The sequence below is a fragment of the Electrona antarctica genome (assembly GCF_951216825.1).
Source record: "Electrona antarctica genome assembly, chromosome: 4".
NCBI lineage: Eukaryota > Metazoa > Chordata > Actinopteri > Myctophiformes > Myctophidae > Electrona > Electrona antarctica.
In genome coordinates this window covers 31023130-31049515 of record NC_136809.1, presented here as the reverse complement: position 1 = coordinate 31049515, position 26386 = coordinate 31023130, and the positions used below count along the sequence as shown (strand labels likewise).

Genomic DNA, 26386 nt, shown 5'->3' with positions numbered 1-26386 from the left:
TATGTTTCTTATATGGCCAGTACAGAATTCATTCCATGTTGATCTGGACCCCCATGCCAAAGAGACAGCGCTCGCCCAGCAGTCTGCTGTCAACAAGGCGGATTCATGCACACGACCTCGCCCTTTAGGTTCTAGATTCAATTTGGTCATTTCTTCCAATTTCACCTCATGTCCTGTAAGGCAGCTATGGATTCCCTCTCCCGAATCGATGAAATTGGTATCCTGACCAGAAAATCCTGTTTCTGTTTACCGGTTACCGAACAAACACTCAATGATTATCTGAATTTAGAGCTACTTAACACTTATATTAACAAAAATGTAATCACTTACTGCCCCTTTAATTCAGATGATAAATGGTCACAGTGTAGGTCAGATTAGATGCCAACATTTGTTTAACAAAGACAAGGTCTAATGGAAATAATACACATTGCTCTAGATGATTTTGCCAGCAAATTGCCATTTGATTCTATACTTAATCCCCAATAGCCTGTTCCCAGTCTGTCTGGACTTTTGTCGCAATGTTGTAACTATGAAAATATTCACAGGCCAGAAGAAATACTAAAGTAGCAGCTTATTGTTTGTAGTCAAATCCTCAGTTTTAATGTATCTATTTGTAACACAAATGTAACCCTTAAAGGACCACTCCACCCATCTTCATATAATTAGTCCTCAGTCCTCACCAATGCTTATTGTAAGATCGCACCATTTCTGTCTACTCGCTCAGTGTCTCAGAGAAAGACTGAGTTTGAAAATCACACAAATCTTTATATCCAAATGAATGCAAAAACATTGAAATACTGCCGTCAACTTTCTAAAGTATAAAGCTAATGTCTCCTATACGGATTATCTGACAGAAAATGCACAATCTTTTTATAGTTTCACAAGATATAGTATTACTCAAAGTGTTAATGTAACACATTTTATCTAGATTGTTTTGTTCCATTTTTGCTTCTATTTCATGATGCTAACTTTCCAGGAAAATAAGGTCTACTGTCCATAGCCCACCAATGAGATGCAAAGTGAGACCCGCTGCCATCTTATAAGCATTAATGAGAACCAATTACATGGAGATCAAAAATGGGTGGCGTGCTCCTTACATTGGAACGGCGAAATCATCCGTTATCAGCACGTTTGAATGGTGCCAAAATGTCCATACTGGCATCCTCACCACATAGCCTGGTCAAGGTTTACCCCTGGTGGACGTGTCATTTCCAACTATTGTCGGTGCATGGAACTAGGAGCTACCAATATATACTATTCTCTGCCTATCAGGACGTAACTCGGACGGCGCTGAGTCGGGTCTGGTGGCCTTCGCAACGCTCGGTTAGCGCCTAGCTCGGCGGTGCGGTGCCTCACGAAGCTCATGGCCACCAGACACGGCGCGCCTCCGTCAGGACATCAGTGATAATGACAATGCTACAATCGCAGATAATGACATACTGAACAGTGAGGATGCCAGTATGGACATTTTGGCACCATTCAAACGTGCTGATAAGTGATAACGGATGATTTCGCCGATTCAATACATGATACCAGTCGAATGGGGTGCAGCATACTTGTGCACCAGTGTAATAATTAAGCTTTGCCGAGCCATGATCGAGGCCCATAGGGCAGGGCCTATCTCCTGTTTCTGTAGCGTGAGGCAGCTTGTACAGCCCCTGGACATGTCGCAGGGACTAGTGTGGTCTGTGGTTATATCATTTGGTTACATTTGTTGACTGTACTGAAACTAGCCATTTATTTCAATTGCTATTACTCTTTGGCAGTGTCCTAGGCAGCTCTTGGTTTAAGTAAATTGCGCTCTTCTCATTGAGGTGGAATATTGTGTAAAGGGCAGTCATATTGTGGAATATGCACTCCCCCCCCCCCCACACACACACACACACACACAAAACAGAGCATGCACACAAAGTATGCCAGGGTCAGCTACAAACCCCTCTAAACAACATTTGCACCCATATTGTGCACGTCGTAGCTTACGTACACAATCTAACTATTCAAAACATGCTCATAGGGCAAAGTACTTGTGCACGCCTGATCACATGCAATTTCTCACAGACACACACATACACACATCAGCAATATGGCAAGGTTAGTTATTGTAAAAGTGCGGATTAGTCGCAGTTTCACAAAGTTGTTTTTATTTGCCATTTAGTATTGGGATATTTTTGCCAGTCAAAGACACTTAATTTCACAGTGCAACACAGTATGACAAACACTGACATTAGGGTCAACATAATCTATGGGTGAGGTTTAAAAAAAAAGTCCATACAAAAACAAATTTAAAAGTGCAAAAACAACTTAACAGTCACTGAAAGTAGCATCAATCCAGATATTCTTTTTTTTTTGCGTTAAATGTGCGAATTTAAGTTCACCATGGAAACAAAACAAAAAATCAGTAGCAGCAAAGAAAAAACATGGACCATTCTTTTTTTAAAACGTTATAACAATCACAATGACATTGCCAATCACGCTTAAGATATCAATATGGCATCAAATGGATATCAGTACAAATGTAGGCAGACAAAGACATGTGCACACACATGCGCGTGTACGCAAGCACGCACACACGCACACACACACGCACGCACAAACTTGGTCACAGTTAACAGGTGCAAAAAGGACATTGGGATAGGAGTCAAGTTTCTTTTTAGCATGGTACCATATCAAAACTATACATAGTTCACACACCGTTAACACAAAATGCCAAAGTAAGGGTAATACAAACAACTTCACATGCACACACACACACACACACGCACGCACATACACACAAAACCTTAGGGTTTGAATATTTATATATATACACTGTGTGTGTGTATGTATATATATATATATATACTTAGAGAGCGAGAAAATATAACGATAGTAGATTCCTTTCTGGTAAGAAATCCAATGTTAATAGCCCTAATCATTGAATGAATGATTCCTGTGAATTATTCATTCCTGAATGAATGATTACTGTGAAGCCTACAAGAATAAGTCTGCCTTTTATATTTTTTTCTTTTGATCAGGTAGAAACTGTGATAGGACTATGTCTGACAAATGGACAGGCTCTGTGAAGCAGCACTCTGGTAACCACAAATAAGAAAAGAAAAACAAAAAACGGAATGAAATGCAAATAAACATTGATGCGAATAGTATATAGGATTATCCTACAGTTAGCGAAGAGTTCAGTGATGAAAGGATAATTCTAATTGAAGTATTTTCCCCCATAAAAGATAGTTATAGATATATCTCCCAGAAAGAAACAGAGTTTAGATACCTGCCTGTCCCTAACTACATATGTATATAGGTCTGAAAAGTCTAAATAACAGTGCCACCAGTCAGTTCTATGTACTGTATATGCATCTGTGTGTGTGTGTGTGTGTGTGTGTGTGTGCGTGTGTGTGTGCGTGTGTACAAATGTATGTCTGTGAGTCAAGCTATCAGTTACTCTTTAGTTTTATAGTCCCATTAAAATCTGATCAGTCCCTGTCCTCCCAACAAACTAACTGACCTCTCTATCTCCCTAGATCTCTCTTTCCCTGTCTTTGTTATACAATAATTGAATTCCCACTCTCTTTCCCTGCCTCTCCATTCCCTCCACTTCTCTCTGTCTCTTCCTGACTATAGCTGCCCCTCGCTTTCTCTCTCTGTCCCTCTCTCTATCTGTCCCTACCTGTTAGTTTTTCTGTGTCGGGTCCCTGCCTAGTTAATCTAGAGGTGTCCCCCGTCCCTCCCCCCTCCCGCCCACCCTCCCTCTATGGACAAACACATAGGGTGTGGGGGCCGTCCGTCAGGGGGAGTGGCCAATAGCGTCCCTCTCCCCCCTCCCAGATCAGATCAGGGCAGTGCAATACACAGATGGATGAGTTTCCCATTCACCCTCCTCCAGCTGGCTCACCTAAAGGGACAGATGAGGGACAAAAGAAAAGGGGAGGACCAAAGGAAGAAAATGGAGAGTGGTCAGGAAAAGTTCAAAGTGCATGGGGTAAACAAACAGGTCAAAGTGCATGGGGGTGTGCAATGAGTCTGCAGGGGTACCTCTGAGGTGGGTAGGTCTAAACGCCATAACAGGCCTGAAGTCTTTCCTTCAACAGTGGCGGGAACTGTTCCGAGAACTGTTGCCAGTTGTCTTCCCCAACCTGCTCCTTAAAACCATGGAGGATCTGGGAGAGGAGGTGAGAGGAAAAACAGGAAATTAGGGTCTGTGATTGATGCAATTTATTGTGCCCATGTGCTTCTGAAGCCACCAGCCACGCATTTATCAATCGTAAAAACAATTAGTCCATAAACATTCAGGGCCATTGTGATGTCCACCTCTCCTAAATGGTGGCAGCCAGGAGGCACAGGGGGCTGTGTGTAGTATATGTGTGTGTGTGTGTGTGTGTGTGTCTTGTAATGGCTGCTAAAAACTCAGCTTCCCATCATGCACCTGTGCAGTGTGAAGCTCAACAGCGTCACTTTGTCACCTGTTGGTACCCTAAAAAGAAATAGACAGACAAAGGGACACACATTGCTGGGCAATGGAGTGGCTGCACCACTCAAAAATCTCCACGTCAGAGAAGTTTGTCTTTTTTGGCCGTATTCTGCTTCCTTCATGTTGTGAACTCTTGGGGGCAAGGCCTCTATATTGAATTTTTTTTGTAATAAATATATAGTCAGTCTCAACACTTATCTACATTCTTTGATTGGGAGATATGACCATTTCATAAATGACACGTCTGGTCACCCCTCACCTTGTAGAACATGTCCCTCAGGTCATCTTTAGGGCTCACCCAGGAGGCCACCGCATCGCAGAAAAAGATGAAGTCCTAGAGCAGACAAAGACGGTCCAAAGCATGTGAGTTTTTTTACTTCCTGTGACATCATGCTACAATCAGATACACAGATTAAAAGAAACCGTATATTATGTACCTGCACCACGCCCCCTGGGTTCACACCAATCATCATGCAGATCCCACGGAAGGCAGAGTCCTTCTCCTCATTGTCTCGGATGTTGCGCAGAGAAGTGCACCTGTTAAAATCATAACAATGACCATTAACCACCTTATAATAATGGATTTATTTATATAGCACATTTCAAGTGCTTTACAGAACAGGGTAAAAGAAAGCAACGTATGATAATAAAAACATTAACGATAAACAACAAAATATCAGTAAATAGAATATAGACGTGGGTTTTCAGAAGAGATTTAAGTCTTAAGTTAACAGGTAGGGCGTGTTCCAAAGCTTGGATTGCAAAAGCCCTAACACCCTTTGTGATGAGCTGGGCTGTGGGGGCCTCCAGGAGGGCCTTGTCTGAGGAACGGAGTCTGCTTACAGGCTTGTAAAGATCCAGCATGTCAGCGACATACTGTAACTGGGAGCATGTCCAACATATAACCAGTGAAGAGCAGCTAAAATGGGGGTGATGTGGTCACGTTTTTAGAGTTGGTTAGCAGACTGGCAGCTGAGTTCTGTACTAATTATATAGGAATATTAGATATGGCTTTTTTGCAGAGGCCATAATGCAGTAATCTAAACGAAAATAAATAAAAGCATGAATTACCTTTTCTAGATCTGCAGGTGACTCGAGCTATATTCCTTAACCAACTAATTGACTGCCAGAATTGTGCCAGAGGTCCTTTCAGTGAGGTGCCTTATTCAAGGCACAAACATTACCCCGGGTCTTGAACCGGAAGTTAGCGAAAGGACCACCCAAGGCATGATTTCTTTTAACCACGCTTTACTTATGAGCCGTGAATAAAACTATTTTTGATCAAATCCAATCAAATCCAACACTTCTGTGCCGAAGACGTATATTTACGCCCTATGCTCTGTAGTTTATGATATTGTAATGCTACATACATACTGGTGGGCCCTATTGTAAACAAGTGTAATGCTTTATGGTGTCGTCCACTCACAGTTAACAGTTTTTGTATTGAGTTGTACTTGTAATGTAATTCTGCAAACTGTTAATAAATCAATCAATCAATCAAACATTAGCATTGGGTTACTAGGCAATGAATTAAACAGAAAATGATCGCGAGCACACAATGTCTTCTCCGGGTGAATTAAAAGATGAGCGTCTGTCAGTTTTTTCTACATGATCTGGTTCCGGTTTTCGGATTCTGGTGGAACCTTCAAAATAAGGGTTTCACTGAAAACACTGGCAGTTAAAACTCTTTGACTGCCAGCATTGTTTCAGTCTGTGAGTCCCTTCACAGCCGCCGGATGCAGCATCATGTCATGGTGTGACATGTGAGCTTGTAGATCTATGACACTTTTGCTTTTGAACAGGTGGTAGAACAGCCGACACGGTCACTGTTTTTTTTAACAAGGATTAGACCTGTGCTCGCACCGGCCTACTCGGGAACGATGCAAGTCAGGAACGATTCAAGTTGGTAATGCATGCCCCACCCAGTAATGCAATATCTGTACTGATAACCAGAATATTACTGGGATTGAGAGAGCAACAATTACGCGATGCTTTAAATTGTTACAAGGACACTCTGAAATCCTTCTTGAAGAGCTTTAAGATCAACCTGAACCACTGGGAACACTTAGCCAAGGATCGACCGGCCTGGAGAAGAAAGGTCCAGGAGGGTGCCGTTCTCTGTGAGAACAGCAGAATATCTTATGCCATGTTGAAGAGACAACAGCGCAAAGCCAAGAAAGAAACTGTGCCTGCCCCTCAGGGCTCTGCATCCTCTCTGACCTGTCCTGTGTGCCACAGAGGATTCCAGGCTCAAAGGGGTCTTTCCAGTCATCTGCGCACTCACCAAAAGTCAACAAATTGAGATGTGGCATGGTCATCATCAACTCTGATGGACGAACAAGGAAGGAAGGAAGGCACATATGGAGCTGGCCAGCAACTCTACATCTGACCTCACTGACACCTGATTAATAGTTTAACTCCTGCTTCTCAACTGTGCCGTATTAAGAAGCTCTGTTGTTTCAGCTTTCAGCACGACCTTGCCCTTTATGGCGAGGTCGTTTCTCGCACTCAGGGCGTCTTACTGGTGTTAAAACAGTGTTATTAGTCTCAGTTTCAGTCTCTCTACTATCCTATAGAAATAAAGCAAAAACGTGTAAAAAAAAAAAGGAATGTTCAGAAGGAAAACAATTATCTCCCAATTAAATACATTTCAATGGGTACTGTACTGTACATCCCCACTCCCCCAAAATAATGAGCGAGATAGAAAATTGAGAGACTCTCACCAAGGTCTGATGAACTGTGGTAACAAGGGAGCAACCTCCTGAGGGCACACATAGCCAAGCCGACCAATAGTGATGGCTGAGGAAGAACACACAGAGAGAGAGAGAGAGTGGGTGGGGTCAGGGTTGCTGTCGAGCATCTGCCATTGGTCAAGTTCAAGACAATCAGAGTACAGTTCAATTGTAAGTACTGTAGGAGAAGAGGCATGGTCAAAGAAATATAATAAGACAGTGGTCTTGCAGAAGCAAAACCAAACCACAGTAACATTCTATAGACTACATGTTTTGCTTTTGAGAGTAGTACACATAGTTTTGGTTCCTAAGCAGTGCAGCAGCAATAACAAGAACAAAGAAAGTGTGTTCGGTGTTTACCCACCAGTGTTTTCCAGCAGGGTCTTGGGTGTGTTGGGCCTGTTGATGATCTCTACTAGCTGACTGAGAACCACGGCAACGTACGGCTGCATCTCCACTCCTGAGGAGAGCATTAAGCAGAGAGAGAGAGAGACACACACACAGAGAGAGACAGACAGACAAACAGACTCATGCCATTGAACAGAGAACTTATTTTTACCCAAGGGCTATTATTCCTGGACTTACACGTCAAAGTTGGACTTAACGTAAAAGTTTAAGTCCAACTTTAAGTACGTACAATTCACATTACGTTGCTATGTATAGCAACAGGCAACAGCTAATGTGACAGAGGTGTTCCCAGCTTGAAAGGTAAACAATGTATGGGTGTGCCAGGTCTAAATGTTGAGTTATCACAGTGAAACCCTCAGTGCCAATTCAAGTCAGAGTGAAAATGGATCCACATTACATACACAGAGGAGAGAAACGTAAGAAAGTGAAGCCTTGCTGAGACTCACCCATCTGCATACAGATCTCTCCTATGGCCCAGGTAGCATTGTTGCACACAGAGATAAACTCTGGGTTGAGGTTTGTGCCCAGGATTGGCATGAACTCAGCTGCAACACGCACACACACACACTTAGTTATCATCATCATTTTAAATGCCTGTGTGTGTGTGTGTGTGTGTGTGTTTTATTGTTACCAATGCAGGGTTTGACATGAGGGAAGCAGGCCTTCGTCAGGTCACCCAGTAGAGCAAATGAACTCTGTCTTACTTCAGGCATAGTATCCTAGAGAGAGAAGAGGACCGTGTTGTTAACAACTTAAGCTCTATATATTTTATTGTACAACGATTAGATTAGATTGTAGATCTGTGCCCAATATAGGGATGCCAGATTGAAAGTGGTTAGTAAACACACATAATAGTCCAACTACTCCAAAGTATTCCTTTCCCAGTGCCACTAGACAAGTAAAATTGTCTGCTTTTTCCTGGTGTGTCACGTTTGACGTATGCTGACATTGTGCTGTCCAGACTCTCAAGCCAGACGATCTCTTCCACAATCTTTGAATGCTACAGTGTGTAATTCTTCTGTGTAAAAGTTAAAAACAGGAGTCATCACCTGCTCTTCAGAGCGAAAGGATATTCAACTTATTTAAATACCTACACTTTTTTGGTTTCCAGTACCAGTAGGCCTTATTTACGCGAATGCACGGACGAAACAGAAGTGGGTGGGAGGTGGGAATTTCTACTCATTTTCAGAGCTTCCAAAGAACAGAAGCAAAATAATTTGCAGGAGCCAACACGAGAGACTACTAACGAGGCAGATCATATAGGCACAAAACTCACAACAGGAGCTATATCCACTATTACGAACGAAAGGATGTCTGTCATTTGGTCAATCCTGACGTTCTTTGGGCAGCAATAAGGAGGCAAGTGTGTTATATAGCCTGTAAAGAAATAAGAAATAATGCCTGCAAGCAGTGCTTGCTCTCTCACTGTCTCTCACTCACACTCACTGTCTGCCTTACTCTACCTTTCTGTCTCACTCTGACGTGTGCTCTCCAGAGGCGTCGCAGTCCCGCCTCCTACCAGGGACCAGGAAATGAATCCCAATGCATTTTTCCCATAGACATTTCAACAAGTATTTATTTAAAGACGGTTACACCGCGGACAAAGCCAACTCGAGTCGTGACAACTCATGACAACACAAACAATATTTTGGACCAAACAAATAATTACAAAGAAGAAAAACAACAAAGAAAGTGTTGTAAACTGCCGTTTTTTTCTTCTTTCTAATTATTTTTTCGGCCCCAAAAATTGTGTTTGTTGTCATGATTTGTCACGACTCGAGTTGGCTTTGTCCGCGGCGTAAACGTCTTTAAATAAATACTTTCTGAAATGTCTGAGGAAAATGAACGGAGAATCATTTCCTGGTCCCTGGTAGGAGGCGGGACTGCGACGCTCTATACGCAATTACAACTATGCTAACCAATGATAACAATCGTTTTGTGATTGATTACAATTATGCAAAGGCACGGTACTGGGGGGATTAGAGGATTCCAATTTCAAAAAGCTGTCTTCTACTTTGGATTGAAAAGATTAGGCAATATCTTTACTCACACAGTGCTCGTAAATTAACTAAATACTTGCATAATAAGGCCCATGGTCTTTTTATTTTGCCTTCCCTTCAAATCAGTTAGTGATCTACAAGCTTACAACGCACTGTGAGATCAGCTATGTCGCCAATTACTTACCTTATTTCAATTATAAAGTTCATAGTAATTCTTCTTTATATATTAATGTTATCTGTCATATCTGCCCAGTGACATATCCTTTACAAAGCCTAAAAGGCAAAAATAAATGTAATTTTGTATTCATATGTTCACACAATTAAAGGAGCATTCAGTGATTTGGAAAAAACCCTGGTCCGCCCCGGTAACAAGATGTGCACATGCACGTCCTACAGTGGGGGGACACGCAACAGGCCAAAAGCACATGCACCAAGGCCCGCCCCTGCTCGATCAGGACTGGAGGAAGGCCCCTCTATATCCTGATTGATGAAGGCTGGGCCCTCTAGCCAAAAACGAAACCTAAGGTTTTTTGACCCCAGGGGTTAACTGGGGACAGGGAGGAACTCCTTATATGGTCAGCGCACTCTATAGTAGGGAGGATTATCAAAACAAACAAAAGTGATATTTGAATTAAGTGAAATCACTGAACATACCTTTAAACCATACAAATTCATAATCATTTGTATGGAAATTAATCGTCACAAATGTCATGTTGGTGACAGCCCTACCTGCATGCACTGGAAGAGCAATGTCATGATGTTACTGCGAGCCACTAGTGTGTCCACGTGGCCCCCCAGTCCCTCCGCCAGGCCACTCAACAGATCCAGAGCAACGATCATGAAGTCTTTATCTGGTGCCTCGTACTGGTCTGGCTGCTGGCTGTACATCTGGAGGGAGAACAGGAGAGGGGGAGATTGACAGATTATTTTTAAACGCTGGTTTTGGCAACACACTTCTCCAGCCGGAATCAAATCGAACAGAGGATGTTGTGATTATATGATCAATACAGTTAACATGTCCTAGGCTGTCAAGTAAACTTTATTTAACTGGCACTTAAAAACAAATCACACCCATGTGAAGTGAGGGACGCTCTTATCGGGGATCCGATGGTAATTCCGACGGAGCATTAATCCGACATGCGGGAACAACGGTCGGACTAACGCTGGAACATGTGCTGCTCCCGTGCTTGTGGTTAGGTTAGGGTTTGAGGTAGGTTAACATGTGCTGCTCCCGTGCTTGTGGTTAGGTTAGGGTTTGAGGTAGGTTAACATGTGCTGCTCCCGGCCGTGCTTGTGGTTAGGTTAGGGTTTGAGGTAGGTTAACATGTGCTGCTCCCGGCCGTGCTTGTGGTTAGGTTAGGGTTTGAGGTAGGTTAACATGTGCTGCTCCCGTGCTTGTGGTTAGGTTAGGGTTTGAGGTAGGTTAACATGTGCTGCTCCCGTGCTTGTGGTTAGGTTAGGGTTTGAGGTAGGTTAACATGTGCTGCTCCCGTGCTTGTGGTTAGGTTAGGGTTTGAGGTAGGTTAACATGTGCTGCTCCCGGCCGTGCTTGTGGTTAGGTTAGGGTTTGAGGTAGGCTAACATGTGCTGCTCCCGGCCGTGCTTGTGGTTAGGTTAGGGTTTGAGGTAGGTTAACATGTGCTGCTCCCGTGCTTGTGGTTAGGTTAGGGTTTGAGGTAGGTTGTCTGCCTAATGACTGTCGGACCAATAATAGTGTCGGAACTAAAGCCTGTAACCCTCATCATTGTACATCATCATGACGTAACGTCGATTTGCTCAGACACATCATATGACGTACATTCTCCATTCATTGTCAATGGGAATTTGTAGTGGACAAAAATACCGATTTGCTCAGACACCATTCATTGTCAATGGGAATTTAATGTTTGTGTAAGATGAAAATCTACACTAATAGCTGAATATAGGAAGGGCTAGCACCCCTCAAAAATAAAAATCACACCAGCGTGAAGTGAGGGGCGCTCTTATTATGCATCATCTCATGAACAACCGAATGTGATTGGTTAGCCGATTTGCTCGTCTACATATGACGTGAATTTTCCCTTCATTGTCAATGGCATTTAATGTCATATTTGAGGCACATATGACCTAATTTCTCCTTTCATTGTCAATGGCAAATATGAGACGTGTGGGGACAAAATCTGTATATAGGAGGGGCTAGCGCCCCTCAAAAATAAAACAGAATCCATCCCAAACATCTTTGCAGAGTGTCAAAGGGATTAGAAAATAAGGACTTTCAGGGGGCACGGTCACACAGTCGGTATAGCGCTGTCGCCTCACAGCCACGCTCTACGTCCTACCGGGGAAGCTCCCCCATCAGGTGATGAGAAGCGGCCTGCTCACTCCTCATGCATTGAAGGAAGCATGAGCTCTCTCCAGGTTAGCAGAAGGAGAGTAGTGCCCAGGATTACATTTAGGCAACTGGCACTGGGTGAAAATAAGAAAATAAGGTGTGTGTGTGTGTGTGACGTGTAATAGAACAGTCTAAGAAAGGAAGAGAAAGCTCACATTAAAACAAGGCACTAAACACTACAATTCAAACAAACTTCAAGATTGCGAGAGAGACATGAACAGAGGATTAAACTGCCTCCCCCTGGCCAGCCGGCCTAGCTAGGCTTTGCTGTGTTTCTTCTGTGTCCATAGCATGCTCCCTGACTGGATTATAACTTTCTGTTCATATGATCATATGTCATATAATTTCAGTCGCTTCCTGGATGTGACGCCAAAAATGCATGTGCCGCGCTATTGCTGGGCCAATAATCCGACGGTGGGGTCCTCTGTTGTGTGTGTGTGCGTGTGTGTAACTGCTGCACTCCCATGAGTCCCGTCTCCCGCAGCTCTATACATCTCCATACAGTGGTGTTTTACCAGATTGTACTGTTTGTGTTAAATATAACACCATAAAACCGCCATTATCATTTTCATGTCGCGCACCACCCTAGAGAGCGTACGGGCACCACAAGGGGTGCGCACATCAGTTTGGGAAAACCTGCATTAGATAATTGACACTGGGTGAAAAAATGGGTTACAAAATCTTGGGATAAAAATGATGAAAAAGAACATAAGAGGATGATGATGATGACTGAAGTCCTCACCATGGCCTGGGCCAAAGTCTTCTGGACCAGAGTGACACAGCGCTGGTAGACGGGCTCACAGTAGGGCAGGAAGCCACTCTGCAGGGCCGTCGCCACTGAGGACAGACACTCCAGCAGGGGGAACAGGTCCTTGTCCTCATCCTTCAGCTCATTCCACTTGGCGATCAGCGGAGGCATCAGCTTCTGAATGTACTCCTGAATAAACACACAAAAACACAGTGAGCAAATGACAGACACAAAGCATCAGTTTCTGGATGTAGCTCACACAGTCACACATCTGGATGTAGCTCCTGAATGGCCCTAAAAACAGATGGTCGAGTAGAGGTCTTCACGGGTCCAATTTGACCAAGCTGCACCGAAAAAGACCATAAAAAAAAGCGCCCGGCACCAAATGGACCCGCTGCTATTATTAGAATTTTTGCCTCCGAATTGGAGCCGAACGGAACCGCCTATTAAAAGGGAAACTTCACCCTTTTTAAAATCAGGATAATCATGCAAGAACCTCCAAACAATGCACGTTTTATCCAAACCACGGAGAGCTCCGTAGATTTCGAGTTATTCAGCTTTTTAGTCAGCCTTTATAATGGGAAGTGAACAACAGCGCGGTTGCGCAATGCGGTCTAGGATCGCTAAAGTAGGAAAGGCCAAGCCAAAAAAAAGAAAGAAAGAAAAGAAACTAGAAAAAGTGCCCTTCTGGGCACAGGTCTCCACCAGGAGGATAGGAGTGGGTGTGAGTGTGAGTAATATAAACATGTTTATTTGGTTTTTTGTGTGTGTGTGTGTGTGTGTGACGCGACTTGGCCTGTTGTAGCGCCACCATGAGGCTGATTTGAAAACTGTCAAGTGGCATTTCTTCCTCAGCCTAGTAGTGGGAATAGGCATGCACAGTTTCACCGCAATCGGACGCTGCGTTTTCGTGCTACTCCAGAAAACTTTAGAAGCCAATCGTAGCCAATCAGGATGGATAATTATGAGAAATCAAACAAATCACATGACTATGGAGAGCATGTGTACCAATTTGCGTGAAATTTGGATAAAATCTGAAGGAGTAATATTAGAAAAGGTGTTTTACACATGTCGGCCTTTTGGTGGCGCTATAAAGAGCAGATGTGAAAAATTCCAGGCAAAGGTTTTTCCTTGGCCTCTAGGGAGTGTGCATACATGGTTTTACACAGATCGGTGCAGTTATAGGTAGAAACACGAATCGGCCAGTTATAGCGCCACCATGAGGCTGAGTTGAAAATATTCCAGTGGCATTTCTTCCTCGGCCTAGTGGGAATGTGCGTGCAAAATTTCACGGAAATCACACGATGTGTTCATGATTTGCAGCATTTTGTTTGAAACGGAGCACTCCTGCGAACTTTGGAAGCCAATCTTAGCCAATCAGGATGGAGTCTGAAAAATCTGAAAGATCCGTTTCGTTGAATGGCTCTAGAGAGACTGTGTACCAATTTGCGTATTGTTTGGACAAAATCTGTAGGTTTACTGTCAAAACATTTGTTTTGCACAAAGCGGCCTCCTGGTGGCGCTATAACAGGCCAATGTGAAAACTTTGCAGAGGTTCAGCTCTGGCATTCAGGGAGTGTGTGTGCCGAGTATGGCTGCGATCAAGCCAACGGTGCCAGAGATTAGCTGTTCACAGACGGACACACGGACGGACGGACGGACACACGGACGGACGGAGTGCAAAACATACTCTCTCCCCATGCCTTCGGCCTGGTGGAGACAATCAGCGAATAAAGCTTATCAGACCGGTTGGATTCCAACTGGCAGAACGTTCCGTCAGAAGCAGTAAATTTAGTAGTTCCGGTCATTTTGTGGGGGGCACAGGGGCCACGCATTAAAAGTAAATTAATCCACAAAACTAGCGTCATTTGTATTGTTGACCCATTTCTAAAATATTAGCGCAACTTTCGTTCAACTTTGACCCCTCTATCACATGGAACAATTTTTTGGGCATAGTGTTATGGACACAAAACACATAGTTCCGTGTGATAGAGGGGTAAAAAAATGAATGTGATCAAAACGAGAAGTCGACTCGACTTTACTGACAGCAAGTCGACCTAGTAAGCAGAAGGTCAGGAAATGTGGTGAGGTCTCCCTGAGCAAGACACTGACCCCCTAAACTACTCTGTACTGTATGTGTCTTATCCCCGTTTCAAACACTACAGAATCTTAAGAAACAGTTCAATGGTGTATGGTGATGAGCCAAGTAGAGCCTGGCAGGCAGTATGTGTAATAATCCATCTAGCTGAGCAATCACTAAGCCTTTTATGAAGGAGAAACCGCAGATGTTTTCAATTTTCTCTCTGCGTCATGCCACACAATAGACTTGCCTAACTTTCTTTAACAAAATGTGTTTGTTTATACAATGAAGAATTGTCAAATATCACTTCCATGTGGCTGTTCTTCTCTGCAGACATACCACAGGCCATGAACTTGGCATACAGATTCCTCACAGGCTCAACTTCAAAGTTCAAGCTCGATGTCAAGTTTATATTTTTGTCATGTGAACATCGATGAACATAGTGGTGGTGGTGGTGGTGGTGGTGTTTTTTTTTTTTTTACTAAATAATTGTTAATACCAACAAATAATTAAGTTATTAAGTGGTCAGGTTGGGAACCCATATAGGAAGGTTAAGGTTATTCATATATCTCCTTGCATTCAATGTGTAATATGAAGATGACAAGACCGGAAGTGGAAGTGTCCAAGGATAATGACTCGTTTCCTAGCAACATTTGGATCAAATTGGCTGTAGACTAAATAACAATAATAATGTAGCCCTCTCAACAGGAAGTGGCTATTTGCAAGAATGACTAGTTGTGCATGCAATTGAGGCTTACAGGCTGGTTGAGGTGGTGTCCCACAGAGTCGGCCAGCGTTCCTATGGCATCGTAGAGGATGAGCAGGTTCTTGTGTTGGTACTTCCCGAAGGCAAAGACCAAGGTGTCCAGGATGAAGCTCAAGTAGGGCACCAGCTCTGTGCATGCCTCCTCCTCCAGGGTGGCAAACGCACTGAGCAAGAGGGAGAGCGGGAGGGGGCAGGGTGATAAGGGGATACAGAGACGGGTGTGATTGGAAAAGTACTTGAAATTAAACACAAAATACAAACACTCGGATTAGTTTTTAATAATGAGTAATAATACAGAAGCAATATAAGAAAAATGATATGGCAATACAAAAATAAAACATAAGAACCTAAGTATGTATGTACCTGTATAAGCCATTTGTAAAAACATTATGATCAACCAAAAGAACAACACACACACACACACACACACACACACACACACACACACACACACACACACACACACACACACACACACACACACACACACACACACACACACACACACACACACACACACACACACACACACACACACACACACACACACACACACACACACACACACACACACTTACCTGCAGGCAGCTTCCTGTACCCTCTTGTTCCCATCCAGAATGCGTTTGAGCAGCTCAGTCATGAGGGGTTTGAGGTGAGAATCGGAGGGCTGGCTGACCACCCAGTGGGCGTAGCGGCTGAGGGTCCAGCAGGCAATGGAGCGCACCAGCGCCTTCTTGTCACACAGACACTGAATGAGGTGGGGCATGAGCTCTGGCAGATAAGGCACCATACCCTGCATACAGCCTGGATAGAGATATTAATTTAAGTCATACGGTGTATAACATTCATGTTATACACGTCCAGTTCAGAAGTCTAGCAGCTGGTAGTGGTGTTAAAAAACTGCTGTAGGGCCGGGGACAAGGGTTTTCTTAAAACCGATCGTTCTTGCAGCGCAGAGAGATTAACAGTTATTTGCGGCTGCTATTATGGCCCACCAGGATGTTGTGGAGAGGATGACCAACATTGTCCATTATGGCTTGAATATTGTACCCGCTTAATAGCGGACTCAGAGTTGTATGTAATATGTTTGAACTTTTAAATAAATACATTTGCTGTACATTTCCACTGCACATGTCATTTTTGTCTACTCCTGAAACTCTCAACAGGGAGACAATCGTTATACATACTAAATATAGTGTAGACAGTACACAGTATGACTTTAAGTATAAAGGGATTTTCATTTAAAACTATGACTAGGTTTGCTCTGATCTCCTGTTCAATTTAAATAGTCTGCAACTGTTCAGTCAAAGCTCTGTATGAACAGATATAACCCCACATGCAGAAACCCTTCTCTAAATTATGAGCTGGTAAGAGTAAAGCCCTAGCTTTTGCAAGGCCCAATGAGCAGCAGCTATGTCTCACCTTCAGCAATAGCCCCAAGCACGAGGATGCCCGACTCCTTGATGACCCAGTCTGGGTGGAAGAGCAGGCCCTTGAGCAGAGGCAGGAGGTGGGGAAGCAGGTCATCACGGAAAACATTGGCCAACACATCCAGTGCTGCTGCCGAACACTTCCCTACAGGGAGGGACAAGCACTTAGTTAGCGCTGCATAAATAATTGCTGACAAAAGGCATATTGCTACTTAGCCTTCCATAGTTAATGCCTTGGGAATATTGAAACCTCACATTTCATTTAGAATGTGGACTGTTAGTCGACATCTATCTATAATACCAGAGGCAATTAAATAATGTTGTCCTCCGAGTCCAAGCCATCTAGAATAATAGCCTAATAATTGTACACCTACTAACACCTACTACCAGCCATAAATATTCCATGATATAGCTGTTATGGAAATAATATATGTCCATCCGGGTGAATGTATATCTTAGAAGTTTATTCAGAAGAACAGCAACAAGCAAACAACATCTACTAGTCTAGCAGGCTTAGCCTGCATCACTCCAACTTTCTCTCTCAGTACATCTCTCTCTCTCGTCTCCATCCCACTCCCCTCCCCAGCTTCTCCGTAGGTCCTCTCTTATACCCCAGAAGCAGGTCCACACCTTCACAAAGGTACAATACAGACGCCCTGACTGTCTTGGCTGTCGCCCCCCTCCTGAGACAGGAGGTGTGACATGGTCTTTTACATACAGCTTGATCAAAGGGTTGATTGGATTAAGACAGGCTTTCAGGCCAAGGTGATGCTCACAGACACGACCAGACAGACTAGCATGGAACAATATACTATATAGATTTGAGTTCATATTTCCCACAACATTCCCCCATTTCGACAATCTTGTCGATATAGAAATATATTTTGACAATTTGTCGACATTACAGAAATATGAAATAAAACAAGTTACATATACAGGCATTAAGATTACATACAAACAAATGCATGCCTAAAATCAAAATTTAAACATATATAGTGTCTTTCCACAGTATGAAAATATGATACAGAGTTCACGAGAATACATAATTGAATATGGACAAAATAAAAGATAAATTAACATTCATTTTCTAAAGGGAAAATATCAAATACTGGCCACATATTTGACTGTCAAAAACCCTGAAATCAATGCATGTCATAATAATAATACAACAGTCCAACAATTTGCGATAAGAAGCACAAAGATAAATAAATGCAACATTAATTCATTCATTCTTAATCTCACAATACAGTTATGGAAAGATTCCCCTGAAAAACATAATTACTCTATTAAATGTACCCTTACATTTTATCACCCATGTGAATACATACAACATTAGCGTCTGACCAAGTAGAACATGTAACATATATGATAGGCATCCCCGCAGGTTTATTTTTGTATTGGAATATCCCATATATAACTAATCACAAAAATAACAGACACTGAAACGGCTTGAAAGTCCACAATTCCATACACCTCTATTAGATGTCTAATAATTTAACCAAGCCAGGCTGCAAAAGTCCACAATTCCTCACACCTCTATAGGTTATAATTTTTAAAAGCAGCCATTTCCCATGTCTATGCATTAAACACATTGTCCTTGTACTGCGACTCCAAGTTACCTCATCATATATTCTCATTTCTAACTATACAATGGCCATATACTGTATATTCATAAAACATGGATCCTTTGACATAAATAATAGAGACATAAATCAATTCATAAGTTCATATAATATAAAGATACGTCAACCAAAACGATCAAATCAACACCACTCAAACTTAAATGCCTTAAAAAGTCAAGTCAGTATCACTTAACATGACAATCATCCAATAGGCTACTCTATTAAATATTCAAAAATGCTAAATAAAATCAATTCCCTTCAAAACGTCAAAAGCCTACAGTATATGTGCACAAGAAAAGGTTCTAACAAAACGTCAAAAACCTACAGTATGTGCACAAGAAAAGGTTCTGGACATGATAAATGAACATCTGCAGTTTGTTCATTCAACATGGTCCAGAAAATCCACTCATGTGAAACACAAATTATTTATTATCTACCTTACAATTTCAATTTCATTTTATTCTCTGTTCCCCCCACTCTCACTTACATACACAAGTGTCTGTGAGTGAGAGTCCATTTCCAACATAGCAAAAATAGCAGATCATATATTGAGATTTTAACTCACTGGTAAGTTTGAAAAACACTGATCCAGCAGGATAAAATCTTGGTATTTTTACATTGCTTACTATTAACTAGTACCTACATTTGAAAACTGGGACTGGGACAATGTAACTGGGTTTTCACTTTGTAGTAATAATTCCTTCACCCTACTATGACATAAAATGGGTGTCACATGGATCCCAACCGCAAACGGTTTTGGTGGAGTGACAATGGTCTGATTTGAATCTCTATAGCTTACTTACCCTACACTACAGGTTTAAGCCCAGTCCTTTGAAATACAGCCTGGTCAAAAGACCACATAGCCACAGGTGAGACCCCCCTCAAGGTGCCAGTTTTTGCTTTTGTTTTGTAGGGGAAAAAATGCTGCTTGATAAATGCCTACACAAATATTTTTTATGTTTTAGCTTCACAAGAAAGATTTTGATATTGCTTAATAAAGGCTTGAATCCGTGGCACACACATCCTTTCTGAGGTTGAGTCAAAGTGTTCTTGCACATTGGCAAAAAATAAATGTTTCGTCTCAGAGTCCAGCTAAATAACTTTAGTGACAGAAGTACGTTACTGGTTGGAAAAACGGGAGGTTGATTCAGCAGGATCTCATTGTCCCCTGACCCTTACTAAACAAATGCAGCAGGGCTACCATTTCTGGACATTTTGAATAAAGTCACTTGTCATCAAACTTGCTAGAAGTGAGGGCGCTAGACAGGTTCAAATGTACTGGTCTGGTATTGTTGTTGCATTAGAATGGAAAACAACAAAGCTGTTGGCATTTACCTCCCATGGGTTAATCTCCTGACTGCTCGTGTGGGCAGTTGTGACGGATATGATCCCCACTACCACAGTTGTAGCAAAGTTTCCACCGTCTTCTCTCTCGGTCTTGCTTCTGCCTTTGATGAAATCGCCATCCATCTTGCCTTCCGTGATTCCTGCACTGTTGTTGCTGGAAATGCGTCTGTCGTGCTGGAACCTGCTTTTGTGGAATCGGTTCCTTGTAGAGCATCTGTGGTGTTGTCATAGCGTGCCCCTCATAATACATCAGTCGTGCTGTTTCCAGCTTCTTCTTCCGAGTGTCTTCCTGTGTGATTGCCAACCTTTCTGCATGTTCCGCATGTGACCAGACCAGGTCCAACTCCGTACTCTCCCAGCCTATGCATGATGTCATGACTCCGTCATGAATGGATGGCAACAATCCATGTACCAAAACATTCTTTAATAGGTGGTTGTATGCTGCATTATCATAGGTCAGGCCAGCATGTCTGTTGAAACACTGCTCCATCCTCGTTCTGTAGATGTCACAGCTTTCATTATGTTTCTGCTTAATGGAATGGATTTTATTCCAATCTGTACGGACTGGGTAGGCCTCCCTTATCCTCGAAAAAAGGCCATGTGCATTTTGTAACTGTCCTGTGACAATTTCCTTCCTTGGTCCATTTACATCAAAATCGCCTTTCAGGTGTGGCCATTTCAGTTTGAAAACTTTGCGAAACACTGTTTCCAACTCTGTTGCGGATGGCTGATACATTAATATTAAATCCAACACGGATGTACACCAGCGTTCCACATTTTCGGTCGGACATGGGAGATCCTTCACAATTTCCCTTACTTCTTGGGTCCAGTTGTGTCGGACCTGCACTGTTTCAGAGTCAGCATCACAGATTTCCTCTGCAGCTTCAGCAGGAGGTTGTGGGTGTGGATTTGCAGGATACGACATTAGTGGAAATGTCTGATGTGGCCCAGCTTGGCTGTGTGTATTGATCTTGTGTGGGGGGTTGGTTTGATGAGAGAACTCTTCCAGCTCTATTTCCCTCCAGCTCATAAGTTTATCATGTGCACAAGGGTTGGCAGTGTGTACATCTCCGTCTTCCAGTCTGGAGCCATCACAACTAACGGTTCTCGCAATTGTGTGGTTGTCTAACTTTTGTAGGGCTGTGACAAGCTTCCCCAGGGTTCTACTCAGCTTTTCCTGTAGAGAAAGTACCGTGGCTTCAATCTGTTTCCTTGTCCTTTGTTCCTCTTCAAACTGTCCCTCTCTCTTATAACTCAACTTGCCTCCCATTGTCCTCCTAAGTATGGTTGCAAAAACATCTACTTCACCTTCATGTCTTTATTTCAGTCCTTGTGGTTGTGTCACCGTAGTATGGTTAGTCTCCCTTTTGCTTGATTTGTCTTCCATCTTCTCGAACTGTTCCTCCAAAAATCGTCAGAAAGATTTGTTAGTCCTGAGGTTCATTTGAATGGAGTTATCCGCTCCAGCAGAGTAATCCAGTCCAAATTGTTATGGAAATAATATATGTCCATCCGGGTGAATGTATATCTTAGAAGTTTATTCAGAAGAACAGCAACAAGCAAACAACATCTACTAGTCTAGCAGGCTTAGCCTGCATCACTCCAACTTTCTCTCTCAGTACATCTCTCTCTCTCGTCTCCATCCCACTCCCCTCCCCAGCTTCTCCGTAGGTCCTCTCTTATACCCCAGAAGCAGGTCCACACCTTCACAAAGGTACAATACAGACGCCCTGACTGTCTTGGCTGTCGCCCCCCTCCTGAGACAGGAGGTGTGACATGGTCTTTTACATACAGCTTGATCAAAGGGTTGATTGGATTAAGACAGGCTTTCAGGCCAAGGTGATGCTCACAGACACGACCAGACAGACTAGCATGGAACAATATACTATATAGATTTGAGTTCATATTTCCCACAACATAGCTTTTTTACAGCATTCCAATATCACCACAAAAACCTTAAACAATAAACATTCACGCTGAGTAAATCATTCGTCAAGCACTGTTGACTTACGTAGGTTCCAGTCCGAAAGCGTGTCATCGTCATCATCGTCATCGTCGTCGATGTCATCCCCCTCCTCGCCTTCCACTCCCTCATGCTGCAGGGTAACAGTGCGGGACTTATGGAAGCGAGGCTTGATGTCCTGCTCGCTGTCCGGGACAGTCTCATCCTCCTCCTCTACATCCCCCTGCAAGAGAACATATATGGGTGACAGAGTCACAACAGGCAAAAAGAGAGAGATACAGGGGTCACAGTAGCAGGTAACCCAAAACATCTGTATTTGTGGACAATAAAGCTGATAAAGCAGTCTATCAGCTGAACAACACTCTCACCTTCAGCAGAATGATGTCAATCTCTGAGTACTTCATGCCATTCACCAAGATAGGGGTCAGTCTGGGAAGAGAAGGCATGAAACATTGAGCAGTCGCTATCTGATTACTGTCAAATTAAGTGCATTGAACAGGACTAAGTTACCATTAAGGTAATCACTATCATGATATTTTACTTGACCATTAATTGCCACACAAAGAATTGCAATAAATAATTGGAACATAAATAAAAATTACATTTCCGTTTGGCTTTTAGGCTACATAAACATTTCACAGGAAAGATAACTTAAATATACAAATAAATAACTGACATATTTAATAACATGCTTTCAAAATATATATAGCTGATCTACAAGCTCAGTGTGTGAGCAATCAGGCCATTCAATAGCACTAAACCACATGGTCCTGAAATTAGCCTGGGGGAACTCACTGCACCAGGTGTCCAGACAGTGCCTCTTTACAGATGGGTTGCTCTGCCAGGGTGAGCCAGAACTCACACGCCTCCAGAGCCACATTCTCATCTGGGTCCTGGGTCCTCTGCAGCATGTACTGGTGGGAGACAAACAACAATGTAAACATTAGGAAAAGGGAGATTGCTGATTATTTTTGCTGGACTGTTTATTCATCAATTATCAATAGTCAATTCATCGTGATTTCGGGAGCAAATTTTAACATTTACTTTTTAACATATCAACTACTTTGAACTATACAGTATAGTGGGCTTCCTAAATGTAATTAAATGTTTCCAATTATTATCCACTCCCACTCTATTTGATATGTTGAACAATTTATAAAATGTTAACCTATCACAACGTGCACAAAAAAAAGATGCTATGTTCAAAGTGTTGAATATTGTAGAACTCAAAAACAGTGATAAGTCTACCACATACAGTAACTAGGGCAAAAAAGCCATTTATGCTTTATTGAGACAAAAGACAAAAGCAGTGGTGATAGGGAGGATCAACAAAAACAGCCACCCTGCCTGTGAGGTGGGAATCACCCATGGACATTGCGGGTCAGTGCAATCAGCACATGGAACTCATCGAGCTGTGTGTATATATCTCAGCCATGTAGTTTCACGCTGGTGTAGCTACATCCAAGTGCCACGTGTATTTGTCCTCACCTGGATGATGCTGTGCATGTGTGGGATGAGGCGGTCGATGCGGACCTCCAGGAGCATCACTAGAGCCCTGCAAACGTTCTTCCTCACCTCGCAGTCCTCGTCCCCGGCCAGCGCAAACAGACTCTACAGGGGTGCATGGTTGTTAAGTAGGAAATAATAAAGATGACATCACATGTCATGTGTCCAACACACACAGACCAGCTGAATCTTGCAAACCACTGATGCTCAAACAAGGGGGGAGGAGGGGGGGGGGGTTGACGAAGGTCACCTCTCACCTCAATGAAGGTATCAATGTTATCCATCAGAGCCTGAGCTCGGCCAATGATAAACTGGTTCACACACGCTATAGCATGAGACCTGAGAGAGAGACAAATAAAATGGGATCTAAAAGATGACTTTAACAAGGGGGACACATAGGGTGAGGGTTGCTGAGGAGGAGAACAAAGACACATAACAGAGCATGAATGAGTCTTTCTCTGACCTGATCTTGGGGCTGCAGTGTTTGAAGAACTGGAGGAACTTTGGGATCATAATGTTGAGGGGCCTGTTGAGAGCATCACTGTCCAGCAGCTCGGACGAGTCCTCACATATCTTCTGCAGTGCTCCGAAAGAGCCCTGAAGGACAGACACATGGACACACCGGTGCACACACAGTTAAACACAAGCAGTAACAGCCGAGATAAATTTGTCATGTCATACAGTATGGAGGTCGAGGCTGGATTTCACAAGCATTTGAACGGCAATGTGCACACCACTTGTGAGTTGTGAGTATGTCTGACCTCGCATGTATTATAGTCCTCTGAATTGAGCAGGTTACAGAGCTGGGGCAGAAGCTCAGGCCAGGTCTGCAGCTCTCCTTTGGATGCAATTGTTGTGATCAGGATGCCTAGACAGCCAAGAGAGACAGAAAGGGAACACAGTCTAATCAGACAAAGCTAAGAATCAATAGGTTGCCTATACTGACATTCCCAAAACAGGGATGGCAGGGGTTAAATCTCTTGGGAGGGAAAAAAAAAAGCATCCCATTACTTCCACACTAGCTGAAAAATTCCTCTCCCTCTCTCTCAAAAAGCACGCACCAATTGTAGCTCTGATAAGCGCAGAGGGGTCTCCGATGTTATTGAGGCATTCCCGTTTGATGAACTCAGCCACAGTGGGAGGGAAGTTCTGGTAATGAGCCTTCACGTTGTTTTTGAGTATCAGGCCACTCAAGGAACGCGTGGGCTCATCTAGAGATGGGAACGCAGAAGAGACACATAAATGACAGAGAAAGGTGTTAAAAATGGAGGCAGACTCATTTAGGGTAATAACAAATAAAATACCAGAGTCAGTAAGTGTAAATTGTACGTTTTATTTATTATCTAGTACATTACTCGTACATTACATACCCTCAGATTTTAGGCTTGTGAGGACAAAGATGAGATAGTTGTTGAAGTCCGGAAACTGATTTAGTTGTTCCAGTTTCTGCAGGCTCTGTTAAGGAATTAATTCAACTACAGGCCCACATGGCTCGAGAACCACTTCCAAAGGCTACTTACTTTTTATGGGCTAATAGCCAAAACCATTAGGCCTACACACCCACACAATACAATATGTCCACGTCACACACACAGTGAGTGTGTAATTACTACTATATACATTCACACACAAACACATGAGCTGATACAAGCCGCAAATGGCAACACTCCCAGACAGTTTTTATTATTGTCTCACGTAATGACACATGCTTCACACTTATGCTGGGCAGACAAGGACTCTTTGCAAGACACTTAGTTTGAACCCACACACACTGCTGAAAAGATACTTCCTGTACAACTCTCTGTGTTGCAGTGTCTGGGGATTGGGAGTCCTTCAGGAGCTGAAGAACTTGCTGCAGACCCTGCTCATCTGGCTGCCACTCCATCCTACATGTCACACACAGTTGTGAAATTGACACAATCTGAACTCTCCTCCAGCTCGAATGGATTCCAGTACATACGTCGTACCTTTTATTACAGTGTTTCTTGCTACAGTTAGTTAGTATCTAGAATATAGTGAGTATAGTCAGTCATTACAACCTCACAAGGAGAAAATCAGCATGAAGTCAGTAGAATTTTGTTTGGTCAATATCAACAACTACATGCTCGGGTGTGTAAGCAGATGCTGGCATGCTGCATCTTCGCACCTCAGCGGACCATATGAACCAAACGCGCTCATGAATGACACGCTGTTTATGTTTGCTTCTCCATTCCCTTGATAAGCTGGCTTTAACACAATGACGACGCCAATCTGGGCCCACACGGCCTCTTCAAACATGACACATTCAGCTAACGAATAGCAAACTACGCTAGTTAAGATTAGCATCACAAAGACTCATATACGAAGCGTATGGCTGCAACCAGTGATATTGGAGAACTAGCAGAAATGTTACTATGTTAGATGAAGTTGCTGATCCAAAATAAGACAGACAAACAACGCCACATACATTAACATGCATATCACGGATGCCGTCCCCGGCAGCTTTCATTAGCTTGGCTAAATGTTGAAAGTACCGCCAAAGCTTTTACCTGGTCGCACCGATTTGTCAGATGTGTAATCCAATATACGTTCGATTGTAGTGTAGTTCCGCGGTGGTAATAACCATTGACTGAATATAAAACACAATGTAAATACAGCCGTCTGATCTCAGTTGATAACGTTGGTTGGCTAACGTTATAACAAATAAGCTAAGCTAGGTGGTATGTGACAGAGATTGCATGCATTGCAATCAAGCCGGGTGATCATGGTCATATTCGGCTTCCGTAGTAACATTAGGCACCCTTTGCATATTATATTGTTGATCCGGTCTGGGTCTAAGGCGGACACGGAAACGGCACGTACACTTATGTGTGCGTGTGCGTGCGCGCAAATGACCGGATACAGTAGGCGGGTTTTAAACTAGTCCGAATCAGAGCACTGAGCACTGCAGCCAGTAAATATAAACCAGGCTT

The 26386-nt window shown here is 43.0% G+C and overlaps 1 protein-coding gene across 1 annotated transcript; it reads right to left on the bottom strand.

The window, feature by feature from the left end:
• Positions 1-3752: 3752 nt before the first annotated feature.
• Positions 3753-26265, bottom strand: tnpo2b (transportin 2b). The gene is made up of 24 exons (XM_079499671.1): positions 25964-26265; positions 25222-25321; positions 24806-24881; positions 24497-24646; positions 24197-24303; positions 23899-24032; positions 23693-23774; positions 23418-23540; positions 22725-22843; positions 22298-22358; positions 21978-22152; positions 16990-17142; positions 16146-16371; positions 15560-15731; positions 12716-12910; positions 10332-10490; positions 8234-8321; positions 8049-8147; positions 7559-7654; positions 7186-7261; positions 4900-4999; positions 4722-4796; positions 4027-4151; positions 3753-3886 (listed from the first exon to the last, which is right to left on the bottom strand). The coding sequence occupies exons 2-23, from the start codon at positions 25318-25320 to the stop codon at positions 4044-4046; spliced, it is 2673 nt and encodes an 890-aa protein (XP_079355797.1). The 5' UTR covers position 25321; positions 25964-26265; the 3' UTR covers positions 3753-3886; positions 4027-4043.
• Between the last annotated feature and the right edge of the window lie 121 nt (positions 26266-26386).

Bases quoted from the DNA above. Each gene is read 5' to 3' on its own strand.
- tnpo2b (XM_079499671.1), bottom strand. From the start codon at position 25,320: ATGGAGTGGCAGCCAGATGAGCAGGGTCTGCAGCAAGTTCTTCAGCTC. The intron at 24,882-25,221 runs GTATCTTTTCAG...CAGAGCCTGCAG, and splicing joins CACAGAGAGTTGTACAGGAA to AAACTGGAACAACTAAATCA. The intron at 23,775-23,898 runs GTCAGAGAAAGA...TCTCTCTCTCAG, and splicing joins CACTGCAGCCCCAAGATCAG to GTCTCATGCTATAGCGTGTG.